The sequence below is a fragment of the Syngnathus scovelli genome, chromosome 13, assembly GCF_024217435.2.
Source record: "Syngnathus scovelli strain Florida chromosome 13, RoL_Ssco_1.2, whole genome shotgun sequence".
Taxonomy (NCBI): domain Eukaryota; kingdom Metazoa; phylum Chordata; class Actinopteri; order Syngnathiformes; family Syngnathidae; genus Syngnathus; species Syngnathus scovelli.
Genome location: NC_090859.1, coordinates 6587766 through 6610374, shown reverse-complemented (window position 1 = coordinate 6610374; position 22609 = coordinate 6587766). Strand labels below are relative to the sequence as shown.

Here is a 22609-nt window from a genome sequence, read left to right as displayed (position 1 = left end):
ACTGGTTTGTACTGATGCAGTGGATTGTTTTCCAAAGTAAAAGCAGATGTTTGAAAATATATTGTAGGAAGGACTACATAAATTAATGAATAATTACCATTGAGAGGTTGACATCAGAGAATTTGGACAATTTTAAGTTAGAAGGCATTCCTCAACTACTACAGTTATTGATTAATTTGATAATCAATTACTTGTCAATTAATCTATTATTTTTGACAACTCAATTTTGACAGTAAATGAATGAATCAATGAATAGATGAATCAATGAATGCACAAATGCACGAATGAATGAATGCATGAATGCATGAATGAATAAATAAATGAAATAAATGATGAATGAATGAACAAATGAACTAAAATAAAGCTTTTTCAGATACTCATTGAACAAGATGGTTTTAAAATTGTGACAGCTACAACAAAACAATGTTCCATTTTGCACCTCATACAACAAATGCATTTAGGGAGTAATGCTTAGCTATGCAATTTATTTATTGCTCTCTCTGTTTGTTACTCATGTGCAATATTGTTTTTTGTACTATTTCTGTGTGAGCTACTGGAGCCAGAATTTCCTGAAGGAGCAATCCCAAGGGATGAATAAAGTTGAGTCGAAGTCTAGTAAAAGTACAATAAAAGGGAACTGTTTACTAAGAAAACAAATACTGCACAATCAGTTATTGACCCTTGTGAGTGCTCACACAATAACTGCTACAAGAATAACAAACTGAAAGAAAACAACTTCATGTGGCGTAAGTCGGTGGGGCAATGTGAGGAGATTGAAGGGCAGAGGCAGGCAAGAGGCCTAACAAGGTACCCCAAGAGAACACAAAGCCCCTTTCATGCTTTCTTATCCTGATCCACAAAGTCAGGCAGACTGGTCTGCTTGTCAAACTGACACTTGATCGCCCTTAGCTTATCTTCTCCCAGTCTGTAAGACTATCCTATAGGTTTTCAAGAAAGGAAGGCTTCAAATATACCATATGAAGTCAGTCTAGTGCAAAGCGTGGTCTAATTGTGCACATAGTGTAGCTTTATCTTTCTTTGGTATTTTCATAGACGCAATCAGATCGAAATTTTTGCTCCAACGTCCCGACCAATTGAAGCTCCTCTCATTCCCTTACAGCAGGTGAGGCGCACAGTCTATGTAAATAGAGGAAGCAGAACAGATTTTCTTGCTGGAGTCCATGCAGGAGATCAGCACATGTAAAGTATGTTTATAAGAAACTGCAAGATCTCCACTTGCGGATGATTTAAAGTTGGCCGCTGTAAAATGAACACTCGAGACATCTCTGCACCTTCCACTGCATTTGTCAAACACCAACCGGTTGTGCCGTGGTCAAGGGTGGCACTTTTGAAAATATTAAAGATGATAATAATTATGCTGAATTTGAAAAACCTACAAAATTATTACAGATTACCAACATATTACAAACTGCATATATCTATAAAAAAGGTCTATGGAGAGCTCAACCTCCTGTTCAATTACACAAAATCTCTTTTTCTTTTGCTCTTGTCGGGCGAACGATCAGACCTAAAGTGCAAAATGCTCTCAAGTGCAGTGGTCTCCACCTCATTTACTACACTTGTTGCCAACAGCGCACGAAATCTGTGAGTAAATGCACAATTTGGCATCTGCATTTGGGAATCTCAGTAAAAGATCAAAGTCTTATAAGATCATGCACAACATGACCACCAGCCGTGCATTCAATCTGTTAGTGAACATGCAATTTAGGCCCCTCTATTGGAGATGTAGGAGCTAAGTCAGCACCTTTTCTGACCAGGTTAAAAGATAGAATTCCATTGAGAATGACATAAATAGTGTTGTATAACAAAATATTTTCATGCATAATCACAGCATGAGATCACACACTGAATTTGGTTGGTGAAAGTACTTCAACATGTAGCGACACATAGCGACTCCACATAATGGCTTGCTCATGTTCAACTGAATGACTATGAAAGAATAGACACAAATATTAATCACAACTTCAACGAAAAAAAATAGCATGTTTGAACTTGCGTTGCAAAAGTTAGATTAAAGGTTGGACCATGAAATCATTTAAAGGTGCAATTATCACACCTAGGGACAATTTGGAGTGCTCAATCAGCCTACCAAACATGTTTTTTGGATACGGGAGGAAACCTGAGTGCCCGGAGAAAACCCACGTGGGCACAGGGAGAACATGCAAACTCCACACAAGGAGGGCCGGAGGTGGAATCGAACCCACACCCTCCTAACTGTGAGACGGACGTGCTAACCAATGTGGCACAGTGCCGCCCTCAAGTTCCCTTGATCATTTGATTTGTATTTGAAGTTCAACTATTTGATCAACCTTTTTTGCCAACTGTCAGACATGTTACAAACCAAATCAGTAACCAAATCATTAATTCATGTTTGCGCATTTTTGCAGTCAATTTGAGATGAACCATGTCATGGTTTTGAAAAACTGAAAAAAAATTAACTTATTTTTTTTAGCCAATTCAGCAATTAATAAACAAAATAATCAACCGATTAATCGATCTTACGATCTTAACTTAATTGTTAGTTGCAGGCCTAGTGATTATTTCATATCTGACAAGACCACAGTGTTTTTGTTCAATTTACCAATCAAAGTCACCAGTTTAATTTTCACAAACTTCAAACCCAAGTCTAATATTGCAAATACCATATTTTCCGGACTATAAACCCGGCGGTTTATAGTCAAATGCGATTTATCTACAAATTTTTGATGATTTAAATTATTTTGTATGATTAGTGCATATCCTCTTATGCATGGAAATTAAACATTAAAATATAGCCCATATACATTAAACATTAAAATATAGACCATATATATACACATACATATAGTATATACACACATATATACATATATATATACATATACATATATATATATATATATATATATATATATATATATATATATATATATACACATATATATATATATATATATATATATATATATATATATATATATATATATATATATATATATATATATATACACATATACATATATATATATATATATATATATACACATATACATATATATATATATATATATATATATATATACATATATATATATATATATATATATATATATATATATATATATATATATATATATATATATATATATATATATATATATATATACATACACACACACACACACACACACACACACACACACACACACACACACACACACACACATATATATGTGTATAAATATATCAAATATAGCTTATAGTCCAGTGCGGCTTATATACATCAACAAAACAGGATAGGGAATGCATTTACTGTATTTTCCGTACCATAAAGCGCTTTGGTTTAAAAAGGCGCAGACTCAATAGCAGGGTCTATTTTGTATTTAATCCACACCTGGGGTGCACTGCATTATATGGCGCATGCATGCCATGATTTACGGTAAACAAAACCCGTTATGGGAGCAAGACAGTGATTTTGGTTGTACTTTATGCTACTATTTAACCATGCACTCTACTCTACTCACATTATTATTAATCGGTATTCATACGCAAATACATCCAAGTCATCATCTTCTGTATCCAAATCAAACAGTTGGACAAATTCGCCATTAAACATGCCAAGTTCCCTCTCGTCATTGTCTCGTGGTTGTCACGTTGCTCTTCGGCAATGATTCCGGCTTTCCAGAAAGTCTCGTAAGCATGTCTTTGTCGATCCCATTTTAGCGGGTCCTAATGATTTGCACATTTGTCAATGGCGGCGGAGGTACGCAATCTACGTATTACGTACAGTCCTCTGATTGTTTTTTACTACGTTAAACATAATGTCCTCTGATTGGTTCATTGGGTCTATATATTACGTGGCGGTAGAAAAAAATGGCTTCAGTGCAACTTATTACAGAACACCTGCATGTGATCATACATTGCAGGATCATCATTACACAGTGTCTGTGCAAACCTCAACAGGGAAAGTAAAGCCTTCAGAATGAGGGCAGATGTTGGCAGGCGACACCTGGACTGCATTAATGGTTATTACTGTGCCCTCTGTCAGCCTGCTTCGGAGTTTGTCTGGATAGAGCTGACAGATTGACTCTTATGAGCGTTCTGGGCCATGAGAACTTGATGGCGGCCCCATTGAATGGCAAAGTGCTGTAGGCAAGAACGCTATCAACGCACGCGCATGCACAGTGATACACAAACACACACTTGCAAGCACAATGAAAACTTGCTCCTACAAAGGCCTAATCAAATGGCAAGGTCCGTAAATCTAGCCAAGACACAGGTATGCAAACATTTTCAGACTGGCTGGGTCTTGCAAAGCAGCAGTTGGCTGATCTGGATAATGAGAGCAAAGGCCTGATGATTTAGGACAGTGTTTCCCAACATTTATTGGGCCATTTTAAATTGGTAAAAACGCACAACTAAACAAAAAATATTCCCAAAATAGTATGGCTTGAGCAAAAAATGAGGATCCCTCATCTTAATTCACTCACAATAATAGTTAATTTGTGTGAAAACTTACGTTTTAATTGAATACAAAACTATTACACTTGCAGTAATCCATGCCCTTGTCAAACTCAAGGCCCGGGGGCCAGATCCGGCTCGCCGCATCGTTTTATGTAGGCCTTATAAGCAAATCAAGTCCATCATGACCCTCGCTATAATCTTTTCAAAAATTGCTGTCATGTGCAATAAGTAACTGAGATTTTAAAATATTTGTTATAGTAACTTGGACAATTGAAGAAACTGCTATCATTGACAAATGATTTGAAAACAAGATTTTTTTTTAGTATAATATATAACAATTTGATGAGATGATTCCACATTTATTTGATTTCATTGTCATAACAGCCCTTTTAGGGAAGCCGCATGTATAAATTGGCTCTCGACAAAACTAAGTTTGACACCCCTGCTCTACAGTATTCTTTATTCTGCACTTCATTGTTCTTCCAAGCACTACACATTGCTGGTACAGGTCAATAAACAAATGTAATTAATAAATCATAAATATCGTGTGGCATTCCACAAAATGCTCAGAGCATTTAAAAAAAAAAAATACTCAGGAATTTGATGAAGTGTTAGCAATACAGTCAGATGAATCAATGCTAATTTGTTCATTGTTGAAAAGCATCCCGTCTCCAGAATACGTTGACCAGAAACTTAACTACATCCATGCACAAACGTTTGCGTGTGACTTCTGTTGTGACTTTGCTAAGCCTGGCATTAATGCTGTCATGGTTTTTTTTTTCTTATTATTTTACTCTGTAGGACCACCCATGTTACAAATCCCACTGTTAGTTGGGATCAAAGTGTGAACCAAATCCTCAGTGGTGGTCTGGGAATATAAGATTCTGAAGCATGCATGCCTGAGAGGTGCAGGGAACCTCAAAAGACGTTGAAATATTTGTATACATAAGTTTAGTTGGCTTCCACCTCAGGCCAATAGCCTTATACGAAGACAAAGCCAAACAGTAGCAACTGACTGCAGATCACTAAGCTTGAATACAGCTGATGTCATACCAGTAACTGTGTCTACATTTCAATGGTATCGTTACATTCTCCACTAAAGGAACACAATACTCCCCAAAAGAAGGCCACAATTTGCTTTGTTGTTGAGGATTTCTTTTGACACTTTGGCCTGTAGTTCCGTAAACAGCGAGAAATTATGATGATTTGAAATGATTTGTACAACCCTTTTGAAATTTAAAGATGTTCACGTTAGAAGAAGGCATGTGTTATCATGCAGAATAAACAATATTATCCACAGGCAATAACAGTTTATTAGGTTGTATCACTTACAAAATTACTAGGAATATAAGCACTGTTCTGCTTTTACAAGGAGCATGATGCTCACCTTTAATTGACAATTCCTACTAAACGATGTTAAAAAATCATTGTGTGCTTTGTTGTTTGATTGTATGGCATCACACTGGTTGGTGGTAGTACTGCAGGATTAAAAAAAATAAATAAATACTACTGTGATATCCGGACTACAGTTAGTCAGCCATAAAAAAATATGCCCGCTTAGCTTTATTTGCCCAAGGTCTCCATGCCATAACATGTGATATTTGCAAAAAGAAAGTCTTAAAAAGTTTGAATTATAAAAAAACAAAACAATGCAATGTCCTCCCGAGCTCATGTGTGATGGGAAATGTTAGAGATTTGCTCACTCCAACTTATTTTGCAAGAACCAAACAGAAGACAAGCAAGTTCTTTTAGACACCTGCAGGTGGAGAGTCCATTCGTCGCTGTCTGAACAGCGATTATCGAATGAAGTCTAAAAGTCTCCTCCCTGCAAGGGCATATTTATTAGGAGGAACAGAGTGGGGGTGAGTGGACAGGTTTGGTGAACCCCCGGCCTCTGATAAGATCAGAGCAGGGGGTGTTTTACACTATTGTGGGAAACAGACTCTGCATTGTGAGGGCCAGACGTGATTGATTTAATTATTACATTGTGAGGGCCAGACGTGATTGATTTAATCATTACATTGTGAGGGCAAGACAGGATTGATTTAATCATTACAGTCTACATTCCAACATAATCATAGGATCAAACTAACCTGAAAACCCTAACAGGAAACCTTGTTGTAAACTACTTGTAACTTATTTTTATTAAACTGTTACTTAAATAAAAGTGTTGAAACAATCCCAACTACTTTGCTCATTTTGCAAATGAATTCCTTCTTGATAGATTACGTGATGTTTACATTGATCTTCACATGTCACATGGCTGAAAAAGAAGGGTTCAGATTAATGTCGTAAAATAGAAATAGCAGATCAGAATAGATCACGTGACATCTAAACAGAATTTTCATTCCGTTTGGTCGGTCTGTTTCATTTGAATCTGAATACAAGGCTTCATGTAAACCATCACTGGCAGGGTGATATTTAGTAGGATGTGACCTCAGTTTCATTAGTCCATTGTGATTTCATTGGTCAGCCTATCGGTTAAAGTATTCGCAGCAGAAAGCTCATTAGTAATAAAAAATACATAAATTAACAGGGTAACTTGAGGCAATGGGGTTCGAAGCATGGGAAAAAAGTAGTTGCTTCTTTTCAGAAAATGAAGGTACTAATGTTTCTAATAATTTGACTCTCTTGAGTAGCTATAGTTGCACAATGGAATAGTACGGCAGCTAATATTCCAAACAGATTATGAACTTGATGAGACATTAGTAAAAAAAAAAAAAAAAAATTAGAATGGAGGCTCAAATATTTTGAGCACAGCCTTGTTAAGCAATTAGTATGCTGTATAAAGAAGCCAAAAAAAAAGCAAAAAAAAAAAAAAAGAAGCATTTATTAGCCTAAAAGCAAAAACTTGCTCAATGTTCATGAAATTCGTTTGAAATTAAAAAAAGCAAAGAACAGTTTTAACAAGGTAAATACTCAGGTTCAATTCTACTTTATTAATAAACACTAGAATTGCACATACTAAATACGGAGAACATTCAGAACAGTTTATCTTCTATTATCTCAGTTAAGAGCATCACCATCAGAAGGCAATCAACTATAAATGCAGTTCGACTTGTACCTTTTGTTTTTGTTGTCTTTGACTCTGCACATACTGCCCATCTAAATCCAACAGCAAGCATCCAAGCAACAAGCACCATCCAAGAGGAAAGAACATGACTGTCGAGGACACACTGCTGATCTGTTTGCACTTCAGCTGTGTTTCATTCATACTCACATGCAGACCTCAGCAAAAGAGGTTGATCCAATGCTCAGCTACACACCCACACAAGGTGCACACCCCTCTTCCCTGGTATCAACCATATACCTTTCATACATAATCTGCATTAAAAAAAATAAAAAAATATTCACAAGGGTGGATGTCTTATGTAACTGAACAGATTTTTATGCAGGTCCAATATTTCGCACTGGATTCTTTTAAGACCAGAAACCCACTTGAAAGAAATATCAATACACTAAAAAAAACTAACTTCATAATTAAATTATCTGAAGGGATTTTAAGAACCTCTGGGAAAACTGGAATTGAAACTCACATCTGGAAGAATTTAAAATGCATTAAAAACCTAAAAGAGTGAATAACAGCTTGCATTTTGTTATAATTACTCTAACATTGTAATCAAGCAACCACACTACAAAGATTTATCGGTGTAATGAAAAAAATAAGACGAAATACACTACGAGACTTTTCAAGAAAGAATAAAAAAGAAAGTAAGCCAATGATGAGATAATGTGGGGTTCTCCTTACTCGCTGGGTTTCGATTACAAGCAGCTTGCTCACAAGCAAAAGCATGAACAATCTCTGAGGACAGATAAGGAGAGAGGGATTTCATGATATCTAGATTCCAAGAAGAAACCACATTAGAGATAAATATCGCTTTGCATTCTCGAATCACATCTTCATTGACTGAACTGGCTCCAAAAAAAAAGAGAACCTCCAACCATAAAGTGAACTAGTAAATGGCAAGTATCACTTCAAGTGTAATACAAGTGGTGTCCTAGTAGGAATGAAAGGTCAATGAGCCAGAGCTGTTGATTCAGGGTGAAAAGCTCATCCATGCATCTTTTTTGGCAGAGGCAAAGCAGACAAGCAAGACAAATGAGTGCTCTCCGTTGAGTTCTCTACACTTTCCCAGCGCAACATCTTCCTCAACCTCTCCACTAAATGACTTCCAGAGCTGTCTGGCACGAGCAATAAAAGTCCTCGTTTATGTTTTCAAGGCAGATGCAGCCTGCAGTGAGGTGATGTCTGTCCTTATGGATTGCAAGTTGTTGATGTAGCAGAATGTACATAGATGTTCACATACTTCATGCCAAAAGCTGTTGAATTAGTACCAATGGAATCATTTTGATGGTACACTGACGAGTAATGAGGTAAAATTCTACAATTGCCATGGTGTCCAACTTTCATAACAGCATAACATTTTATTATTGCGCCTTAACATTGTGGCTAAATTTTATAGTAGAGAAGAACAATAAATAAAATATACTCTTTAAAACCTTCTTTGGAAATATATGTTCTATATGCCCATTTGTAACTACAATACACAAGCCTACCTGTTCAATGTGTCAATGTGACGAAGGACTTGTGCCACCTGATCATTTACTGGATTCATAAAATGGTGCAAAAACTTGTTCATGAGCAGATGTTTATAATCTAAAAAAGTGGTATGTTGGTCCCATCAGAAAGAGACACGCCTGTAATTTTTTACCAACTGTCCATGATCCATCTATAATGTGTCCCGATCCACTAGTTGAATAATGATTCTGTCAAGTCCTCTCATTTTCTACAAAGTGCCTCTCCGCATGTTACTACGTGCTAAAATCATGCAATATTTTTTTTTCAAAAGGTCATGCTGTAACAAATTTTCTTCAGGAATTCACTACTAAGCAAGTTTTTGATGAGTCACACATAGGGCATTACAGTAGCAGAGTTTTTAACATGTCTTGCCTCACAATTGAATTGACAGTGGGACTATCAATCAGTTATGCTCAGTTGCACAAACTTTTTTTTTTTTAAATTAATCTATTCCTCCAGAAATGCTTCCTTGTTTTCCCATTATCCAAGCTCTAGCTTCTGTCAACAAGCAATTTCTTGTCCTACTTGATCATTCGAGGGCTTTGTCTGTGTAATTATTTCACAATGGACGCAGTTAGTTTCGGGGGAGGTCAGGAGTTACTTCTGAATGGATGGCAATGGGCTCCACAAAGAAAAGCCTGACAGTGTACAGAACATTCTTAAGAGAACATAAACTTGGCATTTTGAGGCTCTTGATATAATCCATGCTTCCACTTTGTAATATTTAACAAATGTTTCTTTCAAGGAATTATGGTGGTTTCTAACGATAGCTGTTTGACTATAGCTTCAGAATTTAAGAATTCCTTTCTTTTTTTTTTTTTCTTTTTAAGACACTGCAATTCATCTGTGCCTCTCGACCAGAACTGGAAACAATATGACCAAATCAGCCCTCGCTACGTCTTCATCAATTCAAAATAGAATGGAAAGTAAGCATAGTCATTTTATGTTATAAACGGATCTTTCATTTCGAAAGTATTTTTTCCGAAAGTTGTTTTGTGTAATTTGGCAAAAAAAAAAAAAAAAAAAAGCAGACTACTATTTAGTTAGAGAAATAATCAATTCCATGTTAGTTTTAAACCTCTACACGACAAGTGACACTGTCTCTTGCATTTTTGGAAAATTGTTGGAAATTGACAATGTTGACAAAAGAGCTGCAAATAAAAACTTTGGAACTTGTAATTCTCATCAGGTTATTGGAGTACATGTGCACATCTTTATTATAATTGAATTTTTAATATTCTATAAAGCAAATATTTGGGTTGAGAGTGAAACTACAGGCACAGCTTTAACAGGCTCATTATCTTGAGCGGTATACATGCTACATTATAACACACATATAACAGATAAACACACACACGTGCGCGCGCATGCGCGCACACACACACACACACACACACACACACACACACACACACACACACACACACACACACACACACACACACACACACACACACACACACACACGTATATGGCATCGTAAATATGTCAGACTTTTACTCTAAACACCAGTAAAAGGTTTCTACCCAAATTGTCAAAAACAGTAGCCTCTCAGAAAAGTCATTGATTGCTATCTTCATCTTTCTCCTCCCACACACTCGATCGACAAAAGCTCTTTCTTCAGTGTCACAAAGGAACAGCCACAAAACTACTCTGTTACACTTTCTCATTCTCTCTCATTATCACTGTCAGTGTCTGAGGAAAATTTGCCAATGAGGATTTGCTGTGTTGCTCTTCGCATGTATACAGTTTTGGTAGTAATAAATTTTTGCCTCTTGCCATCCAAGCCTTAGAGAACAAATTTAAATGTGTGATTGCACCAGTTATTAGGGAAAAAAGAATTGGCTTTATTACAAAATTACGATAAACCACCTGCCTCAGATTTTTGTGGTCAAGAAACTCTTTGTTTTCTCAAACTTGAGCAATAAATGACATGAATGAAAATAATGATTGATGCAAATCTATTTTTATAAAATACTTATGAGAGTGAGGAGTCAGGCTGAAAGTGCACAGTCAGCGCCAACATGACATGACATGTACGATAACCAGATTGCACTGATGACATCTGGTATAATGTTAACTTGTAGGATCCCAAGAGATGACCACAGGCTAACCACTCTATCACACTCTCCTATGACCTGGCACTGACCTCATCTTACACAACAAGCCCCCCTCAGGCAGCCTGACCAGTTAGGTGAAAACCAAGTAACAGGAATGAAAAGAAAATACCAATGACAGCAGCCGTTTCATTGTTGGTGACTCAGTTCATACATAGAAACAGTCACAGACAATCCAAAAATACTCATTTGTGTAAAAAAAAAAAAAAAAAAAAAAAATCTCGAGGCAGTGCTGTCCATCAAAGCATGGCTGTTAATTTGTTCACTATATTCTTGGAGGGGCAATTCAAGTAATCAATAGAAAGCAATTGGCAGTGGTGGGCATCCAAGAATGGCAACTTTATTCAGAAGTCGTTGAATTTAGGTCTGCTATCTACAGTACATATTGTATTTGTGTCTTTGAGCATAACACGTCGATGTCCAGATTAAGTTTTACGCAACTTTACTTTGACCTTTAAGTATGTTGGTGTTGTATGTTTATGTACAAACTATTCAGCTGGTAATAAATAAGTCAACGCTTTTACAAAAGCAACAAACTATAAACCAGTCCAGATTACAAAAATTCAGGACCATCATTATTTGATAAAGTTCATAGCCCTGATTATAGAGGTATTCATTAATAGAGCCCCGTGACCTCAGGGAGTGTTTAACATCTGGAGGAGTGTGGATTAGCTGCTCAAGCCTCACGTCCCTACAGAGAGCACCTGTCTGGTGGCCTCACACAGTCATATGCATCAAAGCCAGGAAACCCTGGGAATGAGGCCGCGTGTCAGAAATGTGACGCACCAAAGACAAAAACAACACACAATAATAGAGGGGAAATACTTCTTGTTAATATATAGTGGTTGTATTTTTTTTCCCCCAAGAGTGTGCAGACACTGAGGAGAGCCAGAGACTCAATGGTTGCACCGCCATAGGTCACATGCATGGATTTAATGAGAAGCAGACTGCGTAGGAAAAAAAAATCCCAACAAGCCTTTTCAATTGAAAGTTATTTGAAATGGACATTTGATCACTTTTGTGGTCATCAAAATGCTTTTAAAATGTTTTATTTTGCAATATTGAATGTTTGTTAATTGCTTTATAAAATACTTTGTTTCAAATTTTCACTCTTCTGTAAGTATGTTTTGTTGCACATCTCAGACATGTACGAAGAAATAGCAATAATACGGGACTTCTTTTTTCTTCTTTTTTTTTAAATCCTGTAATGCTTGAGCCCTGATTATTGTCCTTTATAAATTTATCATACATACCGGTTATGTATGAATTGGGGAAAAACAATTTAAAAGGGTAAAGCAGCAAAACTAAAAACGATTAAGCAATTTGATTAAATATTTCTGAGAGGTGAGAAATTAGCGTATTTACAAACTATCTTTGTTGGACAGTAGTTTGAAGACAACGTCTGGTCATAACCTGAACAAACAACAGCCAATTGGAAAGAAATGTTGACAGTTAATAGGCCTTATTAACTTTAATTGTAAATAACAGTAGAATAAATCCATGGCAGCAGTTTATCAACTGCTAATGGTAGAAGAAAAATGCATCTTGTTCCAAGCTAGTATTGAGATGCTTATTTCTGAATAATTTAACATACACTGTGGTTAAAATGTAATCTATAAATCCACAGAACATTTGCCAGAATCCAAATACTTTGTGGGATCTGAACTAAAACACAAGAACAGTACATAGCAGCTTATGCTATAAAAACATTCAACATATGGTGTTGATACCTTCAAAGCTGTACAAAGAAGAACCAAAAGGTTAAATTTATTTTGACAGTCTAACCATCTTAAAAAAAAAAAAAAGAGTCCAAAGCAGAATATGAGCAAACAGCTGTCTTTCAAACACTATATGGAAATGTCAACTTTAACTATAGTATTTTCCGCACTAAAAGGCGCACCTAAAAACCTCCAATTTTCTCAAAAGCCAACAGTGCGCCTTATAATCAGGTGCGCCTTATATATGGACCAATATTGAGCCACTACAGCAGGCGTGTCCAAAGTCCGGCCCACGGGCCAAATGTATATATCTTATATATTGACAAAGTTTTAAAATGGGCCGTTCATTGAAGGTGCGCCTTATAATCCGGTGCGCTTTGTGTATGGACAAACATTAAAAATGGGCCATTCATTGAAGGTGCGCTTTATAATCCGGTGCGCCTTATAGTGCGGAAAATACGGTAGACTAGAGGACCGGCATAGAACAGCACTCAAAAATGTAGCGAAATAACAGCATTTCTCAGAGTATAGCATACAAACAAAAAGGGAGGGAAGACGATGAGATTCACACAGACTGAAGAGGCAGAGCCAATGCGGATTTCCGTAAATTGAGCATATGGTGTTGCTTGTTCCCTCATTTATTTACAATCCAAAACATCAACTACATCATCAAAAAAAGCTTCCCAATACCATTTGAATGGATAAACTGTTCCTGATGACACTAGCATGATATGGAGTGCTATATATCACATTCACAACACTGTATACAGGAAACAAAATCCCATTATTTATATTTTTAATGTGCATGACTTTGAAAATTGCTGTAGCTATTCATAGCAGTTTTGCTTTCTATTTGGTCTGTAAAGTTGATCCTAATGCATTCATAAAACATGGGTAATGAGCCAGAGTAAACAAACGTTTAAAAAAGAACTACTTTATATTTCTATTTGGTCTGGAGAGTGATTTCTACCATGTATTGTATAGGTTTAAAATCCACATCATTATGACCATATGCTTGGCGCTTTCTTTTTTGATGCTTATCCGGATTTTTACCATTGTTTGTTTGCCTGGTCAGTTTACTACCTTCAGGCGTCCATTTTTAGCAAGAAAATACATGAACTATTGAATTTGGAGAGTGGTTGACTTGGCCAGTACCCTGATGAACGTCATTGTTGTTTTGGCAGAGTATAAATAAAGTTGAGCTGCGCTGTAAATAGTGCAAAACAGCAAATGATATCGTGATTGTGATCTATACATTTTTTTTCAGTCAGACAAAAATCGGTTCTTTTTTTTTTAAATTTGGGTGAATGTTTTTCACATTTCTACATGGGTTTTCTCTGGGTACTCTGGTTTCCTCCAAAAACATGCTTGTTAGGTTAATTGAGGACTAATATTTCCATATAATTTAAGAGGAATTGGTCACCTCGCCATGTGTTCAGATGCATAGAATAGTGATTCCTTGTAACCTGCAAGCGAGAATCAACGCTCGCTCACTTGTGACCCTGAACCGCAAAAATGAATGGATGGATAAACTGTATGTGCAGAGGAAAACAACTCAAAAAACCAGCCCAAAACATGTACGTAATCTTTTTTTTTTTTTTTTTTTTTAACCATAAACCACTGGTCAAAAGTTTTTCCTTACTAAATTCTTTCGCAGTCATACAATGAGATAGTCGGTCACAAGAGACAAAGTGGCTGGTTGGGCCTAATGACCAGCGGCCGCATATTGCATTAATGAGACAAGTATGCCCATTGGGTTTATTGAGATAAGTTGATGAAAAGGCAAAACCACTGAAACAAGGAAAATTGCACAGAATTGTCTGCTTATAAACAGCTGGAAACCATCACGGCAATGCGGTCAGCTTGCCCACATAATCAGTGAAGACAACAGAGTCATTTTCAACCCAGCCAACTCAACTTTGCTTGTTTGTTTGTTAAGTTTTTATTCCAATAGCGTCAAGTGTGAATTTGGCAGATTTTCTCGAGTCAAATGGCCGAGATATAGACTTACGGTTCCGCGAAGGATAAGATTCAATTCATCCTCTGAAAGCCCCATCAGGTTGCTGAGGTCATCTGAGGGCAATTGTAGAATCTGAAAGAAAACAGACTCGATTCAAAAACCACACATAGTTGGATATTACACAGCAGAGATACGTATGCTGAAGAACAGCCAAAAGTTGTTTTTGATTCTTGTATGAAATAATAATGTACCTTGACTTACTTTTCTATAGTTATGACCTGTTGATTGGTTGTTTTTTAGCTTTATGTTGCTTGAGTGAGGTTGAAAAAGAATAGCGGTAGAGTTGCTGATACATTTTCAGATGTTAATCGAATGGTACAAAGAGTCAAATAAAAATGAGCACACTAGCAAGCAGCAAGGGTGATAGACCCTTCACAAAAAGGTTGTGTGTGTGGTCTGCTTCTTTTATCTCAACACAGAACACCATACTGCATCAGATTCTGTCCCACCATGTATCTCCTAATCAAGTCTTTGCAGTCCAAAATGTTGCATGATCACATGTGATCTTATAAGAACGAATAAGACCAGACCCCTTCGGTATGTTCCAATGTTCCCCAAGTGTTTTTGAAGAGGACCAGAGGCGAGAGCAGTGTAAGATGGCGATGCAGCAAAGGAAACACTTCCTTCCTTCCATCCATCCATCCATCCATCCATCCATCCATCCATCCATCCATCCATCCATCCATCCATCCATCCATCCATCCATCCATCCATCCATCCATCCATCCATCCATCCATCCATCCATCCATCCATCCATCCAATCCATCTAATGCTGATCTGAAGTGGGGTCGTGGAGGCAGCAGCTTCAGTAGGAAAGCCCAAACATTCCTCTCCCAAACTTCTTCATCCAACTCATTCTGGGGAATCCTAAGGCGTTTCCAGGCCAGCCAACGTACAGAGTAACAAACTCACTGATCAGGGTGGTTCGGTCCACTTCTCAACTATAAGATTGTCGTTCCCACCGATAATATTGGGACAAGTCCATTCTCAACATGTCAGAATAAAAGATAATCTTGTAGGAAAATTATTATGAGAGTTGATGATAGGCATTTGATGTCCTCCGTCGGGAGTGGATGAAATCTGGATAAAATCAGCCCCGTTGTCTTGTGCATGTACCTTGGCAATTGGCCACATTCTTGAAATCACTTACTAGGCCACACCACCTTACAGGAACAGACTGGATGAATGGCTGCTGTAGTTTCCAGCTTGTCCCAATGTACAGCAGTCATTTTTTTACATTTTGTTTTATTATGTGTCATGATAAGTTCTTCCTTTTATTTGTCCCAAATGATACAGGTGGTTTTATTTGTTTTGGTGATGGGATATATTAATGGAGTTCCAATTATTTTATTCTTTTTACCATTCCCCATGGGTGTACAATATTTGTGATCCTTAACTAACCTCCAAAGCACTGTTGTGTTGGGAGCGTAGAGCTTTGAAGATGTCCCCACCACAATCTGGTGGGTGGAGGGTGCAGTGTTGCCGAGCAGCATCCGGGTTGTTCATCAGGAAGGTGAACTGTCGTAGATGACCCTACAATAACAACACACACACACGCACACGCACACGCACGCGCACGCGCACGCGCACGCACACGCACACGCACACACACACACACACACACACACACACACACACACACACGCACGCACGCACACACACACACACACACACACACACACACACACACACACACACACGCACACACAACACACACACACACACACACACACGCACACACACACACGCACACACAATATCATTCTGTGTCAATCAAAATTTACCTTTTTTATCTTTGTAAAAGCAGAATTTTTGACACAGCTCTCATTTTGGATTCAATATATTATTTAAGTATATTATATAAGTTCCTACAGTAATGTGAGCAGTGACTATACAGTTCTAACCCTGTGTGAGTATCATGGCTTTGCCAACCTCAGGCATGCTAGTGCATGCTAATAAGTCTACAATACAACTTTAATCCAAAAATAAATGCATCTGTCAAGGGGAAAACCCAAATCATGATGAATGTCTCCCTGCTGCTTCACCTTTAAACATACCTGCAATGGAAAGTCATTCAAAATGCTTTATGTTTTCTGGCAAGGGAAATATAATGAGCCAGAAAAGTCCCATATCTCACAAAACAAAAAATGATCCAACAACATGTCTGTTCCATAGGAAAAATATGTCCACCATTTGTGGTGGTATTACATGTTGGAAAAGAAAATGCTAACACAAATGCAACTGAACTAGCAATAAAACAATGTGTGTGGCAACATAATGAACATGATGCAGCAATTAACACAACCGCAATATAGAGTGGTTGTTTAGTTCACGGCCAACGATGCATCACATTAAATCTAATGTCAACACATCTTACAATGACCTCATCTACACATTTTATGTTGAAAAACAGCACTGGGCAACAGTCTTCAGAAAGCAGTGTTTTAGCAACACTCTAATTATCATGAATAGAATCTTACAGTGCAGACCTGACCAAAAGCCGAAATGAAATTTTATTGTTTCCATAAAGTGATATCGGCTAAAAAAGTAGAAAGTTCAGTGTAACCACATTGATCCCTGTTTTTTGTGTTGTTTGTTTTCTCCATGAAAATGTGTTTTGTCTTTTATTCATCTGTCTTCAAATATTTATCATATTAAGGATATTTTGTTTTTAGAATAACACTGACACCTGGGAAGGACTTACCATTAAAGGGATTCTCATACATGGAGTATTTAACAAAAACAAACACATGGTTTCTTAGCGTTGCAGCTGCACATCTGTCTATCAAATGAATAGGGAATGAGTTTGGACAGGGCCACAAATATCTTCTTGGTTGTTCCTTCCTGCATGTGTGTGTCTGTGTGGACTTGTATTAAACAAAAGCCTAACCTATGAGAGGCCCCTCATACTAACCATCTGGATATACTGTACCTTTTATTTATGTATTTGTACAGAACTTTGATTGATTTATTGAACATTTAAACAAAAAGTTGTACCGTATTTTCCGCACTATAAGGCGCACCTAAAAAAACCTCCAATTTTCTCAAAAGCCGACAGTGCGCTTTATAATCAGGTGCGCCTTATATATGGAGTCACTACAGCAGGCGTGACCAAAGTCTGGCCCGTGGGCCAAATGTATATATCTTATATATGGACAAAGTTTTAAAATGGGCAGTTCATTGAAGGTGTGCCTTATAATCCGGTGCGCCTTATATAGTATGGACAAAGTTTTAAAATGGGCCATTCATTGAAGGTGCGCCTTATAATCCGGTGCGCCTTATAGTGCGGAAAATACGGTAAAAAAATCAAAATCAAATGAAAGGCATCGACTACTGCTGTCAGAATTAAACAGCAGTAATCTCAGGAATCATCACAAACATTCTTTATCAGGTAAACCAGAGCTTTTACATTGACTGATCCCTCCATGAGGTACAAATACACAATGCAGACAATCCAATGCAAGAGCAGTACAATAAACACTGCCTCACTCCATTCAACTAGATGTAGACAACTTACTTCAAATGGTGTCTCAAAGCCTTCAATGATGCCTCCAATGATGAAGAGTCCATCGGTTTTGATCCCCAGCCCTTGGTTGACCCATTCCACACTCTCCAGCAGAGTGCAGTCCACAAATATTGCCACTCGCTGGCCAGACACACTGATAGCTACATGATGCCATTGCCCATCAGTCAGATCACGGATGGGGAACCTGAACAAGAGAGTAGTGTAGCTTGGTGATGATTCACAAGTGAGAAAGATTAAAAACTGAATAATAGAAAGAAAGTTATCTGAATTTTATTGAACTAATCAAAACAATGAGATTATTTTTTGTGTGTGCAAACATTACTCTAAACACAGGGTTCCAAAAGATGATGACAGAAGTTTAAAAAAAAGAAATACGTTGAAAAGAACGGTGGAAAAAATATTGTTAATATGGCATACGTATTTTTTATTTTTTTTTAATCAACAACCCAGCCCAACAAAATACATCTCCGTGGCTCCCACCGACTCACTATCAAGTACCACATCTATCATTTAAAAATGGACAGCTCATTAGTAAAAACATCTATTTGAGAATTAATCTATAATTAGAGCATTGTGTGGCCAAAATAAGCTCCATGCATGACTGCAAGCCTTTGGAGGATTCTGCATGGAGGGGTTTTTATGACTCCAGAGACTTTGATATGCTAGCTAGTAGGGTTTAATATATTTTGGGGGGACAATTTTCCTTTAACTAAGCCCACCACAGAAACTAATAATCAAACCGGCTTTTCATTAATATCAGTGATCTAAATATACAGAAAAAATAACATGTGCATAAAGTTTCCCGTAAAAAATGAAACTCAAATGTTTGTTTAATGTTAATCCTAAAATCTAATAATTATTTAGAGCGCAGTATACAGCACAGCATCACTCTGCTAATGTTTGTTTGTTGCAGCGTTACGATAATGTACATTCAATCTCCTGTTTTGATACATTATGCAGAGCTCCAGACTGTATGTGACGAGACCTGGTAACTCTCAAATTGTGGTATGCCCCACAGGAACTGAGAAGGTTTAACATATTTGAAAATGTCTGAAGAAATTATTTAGTCTAATAGAAACCAAGCACATCTATGTAACAGCTTCCCTCCTTTTTACACATTCGGAAAAGGGCACAGGTTTTTATCATAGAATCTCACATAATGGTTTTAAGAGGAATCAGACATCTGAATCTTTTGCTTAAGGGCCAGTGCGTAAGCATACAGTACCTAAATTCGCAACAAGGGTTACAATTTTATGTAAATTGGCCAAGACAAAATAACAGTCCTTAAAACTCAGTGGCCTAGTAGTAGAGTGTACGCCCTGAGACTGGAAGGTTGTGGGTTCAAACCCCGGCCGGGTCATACCAAAGACTATAAAAATGGGACCCATTGCCTCCCTGCTTGGCACTCAGCATTAAGGGTTGGAATTGGGGGGTTAGATCACCAAATGATTCCCGAGCGCAGCACCGCTACTGCTTACTGCTCCCCTCTCCCCCAGGGGATGGATCAAAATCACATGGGGATGGGTTAAATGGAGAGGACAAATTTCACCACACCCAGATGTGTGTGTGACGATGATCATTGGGACTTTAACTGTTTAACTGTACATTCACAACATCCATTACTAACACATTAGAAATTATCACAAGTAATTGTTTACGTATTTATTCTATTTATATATTAAATAAATGCATAAATAAATAAAATATTATAGATTTATAAATAAACAATACATTTAATTTATCTTTTTACAATTATTTATATTAATTATATTATGTAGTTTATTTTTTTATCTTTTTTTGCATATGTAAAGCATTAAAGTCAAGTACCGTAATTTCCGGACTATAAGCCGTGACTTTTTTCCAAAATTTTGAACCCTGCGGCTTATAGTCAGGTGCGGCTTATATAAGATTTTTCCGTGATTTTTGTGATGACTTGATCACTTTTATACACTCGTAAAAAGGCTGTGGACCACTGTTGTGTGGTATCTTGAAGAAAAAAAAAACCAACAACAAAAATACTATTTTGAAACACTATTATGGCTGCTGCTTATTCTGGCTGTGTTGCTTGTGACTATTATGAGCTTTAGTAGGAATGCACACTAGGTGGCCTGCGTCAAAGGGCTCTAAACCCTTTCTCTTACTCTGCCATGTGACTCAGAGATTACACAAAGCAGTGCACACTTCCGTGTTGCTGCGGTACTACTGCTGCGTCACAGGCAATGTTTAGAAAGACATGTTAAAGTATGTTATTAAAACTTTAAAAAGGCTTTCTGTGTACTGTCTTTCTTTGTAAAAAACTTGTGTGCACGTGCGGCTTATAGTCTGGTGCGGCTTATGTATGAAAAAAACTAAAATATCCCCGAATTTTAGCTGGTGCGGCTTATAGTCCGGTGCGGTTTATAGTCCGGAAATTACGGTAAATGCAGAACAATAAATGTTGCTTGGCCATGTCCTTGTTTTAAGCCCCAGTATATACAGTATTGGCCCGAATATAAGACGGTGTTTTTTGGATTGAAATAAGAAGAGAAAAGTGGGGGTCGTCTTACATTCGGGGTCTAGACATTATACCCATTCACAACGCTAGATGGCGCCAGATATCTTCAAAGTGAATGCTGAACTTAACTTCCCAGGCCAAAGCGAACCCCTGTCACGAAGAATAAAAATAAAAATAGCGGTAGCAGTTTGCATTATTTTATTGCAATGTTTTTCCTTATTCAGATTTGTTTCAAGACTACAGTTGCAGTTAGACTTTACTTTGATGGTTAATGCAGTTATTGCAATTTTGTTGTTTTATAGCAGTAGATTGGTTTATTTACATTTCAAAAACCAGAAGCCATTCATTTATAAATGTGATTGCACTTTAGTTTACATATTTAAATGTTCAGATATTAAGATGTGATAGACAGTTTTTGCGTGATTTGAATGAGGCAAAATAACATGCTTTTTCTCTCGAATATATTGTTATAATCATTTGTTTCAGATGTACTGTAATTATTTTCTGTATAAAAGTTAAATTTGGTGTTCAAAAAGTCTTTTTTCATACTTGAGTCTTGAAAAAGAGCGGGTCGTCTTATATTCGGGCCAACACGGTACCCACTGCACAATACTATGGATGTTGGAATCAAAAAGCAAAACGAAAGAAAATAAAAGCAAATGAATAAGAAACGGCAAAGTAGGCTCACTCATAGTGCCGTTGCTGGGCTCCAGTGAGGATAATGGTGAAAGCACTGATTCGCAGTTGGAGCATGATATGGTTGTCTGGATTCAACATGGTGAACACGCTGCTTTCAACTCTCTGAGGCGTCTTCAACTGCATCAGTAGACTGAACTCGTCAGCAAACCTAAACACAAACATATGCCATCAGAGGCACAGACACTGTTTTTTCTGAGATGTTATTGAACAAAAATAACACAACGTAGTGTGCAATAGATCACCTTGAAAATATTGAAAGTATGTTATCAGATATTTAAATGAATTAACATAGCACCAGTTGAAACAGATCTAGTAGTTGTCAAATTAGTAATATTGCCATTTAAGACATACTATATAGTATTATGAAAATGGGAACTTTGTCAATTACACAGGTAAGAATACAAGATACCTCAAAACAAGTGAGTGGTGGCATATAAGATCTATAATAACTGAAACCCAAACTTTCTTTTCCCAGTCTGAAATTGATCCACATGCCTCCAAAGCAACACTTTTATTGCAACTTGACAAGAGCTAATTTTCCTCAAGAGCAAATAATGTTACAGAGGATCATCGGTTTATAACAATTACAACAGTTACAAACGGTGCCTAATTAACTAGTTTGTAAATCAGTATTACAATTCAGTACTTTTTTCCCTTCTGTGACTGTTGTTATTCATGCTCTATAGGTGTTTTTATCACACATACAGTATATCTTGTAAATAAAGACTTTACTAATTTTTGATAGCCTTAAAAATTCAGGTTACATCACAGAATGTTGTCATAAACTGAGGATCAAGAGGCATAGCCAGCTAACCTTTACCTTCTAGTTCATTTGCCATACGCCTTCCTCCTATGCTAGTGTTTATGCTTTTTTTTAACATAAACACCAGCAAAATAAGGAATTCTGATTTTTCTCCAATGTGAAGCAATCGAATGTAAATTTTACTCAAAATCAATCAAGCTGATCATTTAAGAAGACATGCAGCTAAGG

The 22609-nt window shown here is 37.0% G+C and overlaps 2 protein-coding genes across 4 annotated transcripts in view; both read right to left on the bottom strand.

The window, feature by feature from the left end:
- si:ch211-196i2.1 (collagen alpha-1(III) chain) overlaps positions 1 to 7693 on the bottom strand; it is a 38768-nt gene extending 31075 nt beyond the window's left edge. For both annotated transcript variants that reach the window (XM_049737159.2, XM_068652730.1), the window contains exon 1: positions 7529 to 7693. In XM_049737159.2, the coding sequence (XP_049593116.1) occupies positions 7529 to 7678 (150 nt within the window). In that variant the 5' untranslated portion in view covers positions 7679 to 7693. The remainder of the gene's footprint in view (positions 1 to 7528) is intronic.
- A 5777-nt stretch (positions 7694 to 13470) lies between these two features.
- The window catches only part of LOC137840852 (collagen alpha-1(XI) chain-like), a 31013-nt gene continuing 21874 nt past the window's right edge, over positions 13471 to 22609 (bottom strand). For both annotated transcript variants that reach the window (XM_068652733.1, XM_068652734.1), the window contains exons 3-6: positions 21608 to 21766; positions 18417 to 18609; positions 16301 to 16432; positions 13471 to 14970 (exon numbers count right to left, since the gene is read on the bottom strand). In XM_068652733.1, the coding sequence (XP_068508834.1) occupies positions 14821 to 14970; positions 16301 to 16432; positions 18417 to 18609; positions 21608 to 21766 (634 nt within the window). In that variant the 3' untranslated portion in view covers positions 13471 to 14820. The remainder of the gene's footprint in view (positions 14971 to 16300; positions 16433 to 18416; positions 18610 to 21607; positions 21767 to 22609) is intronic.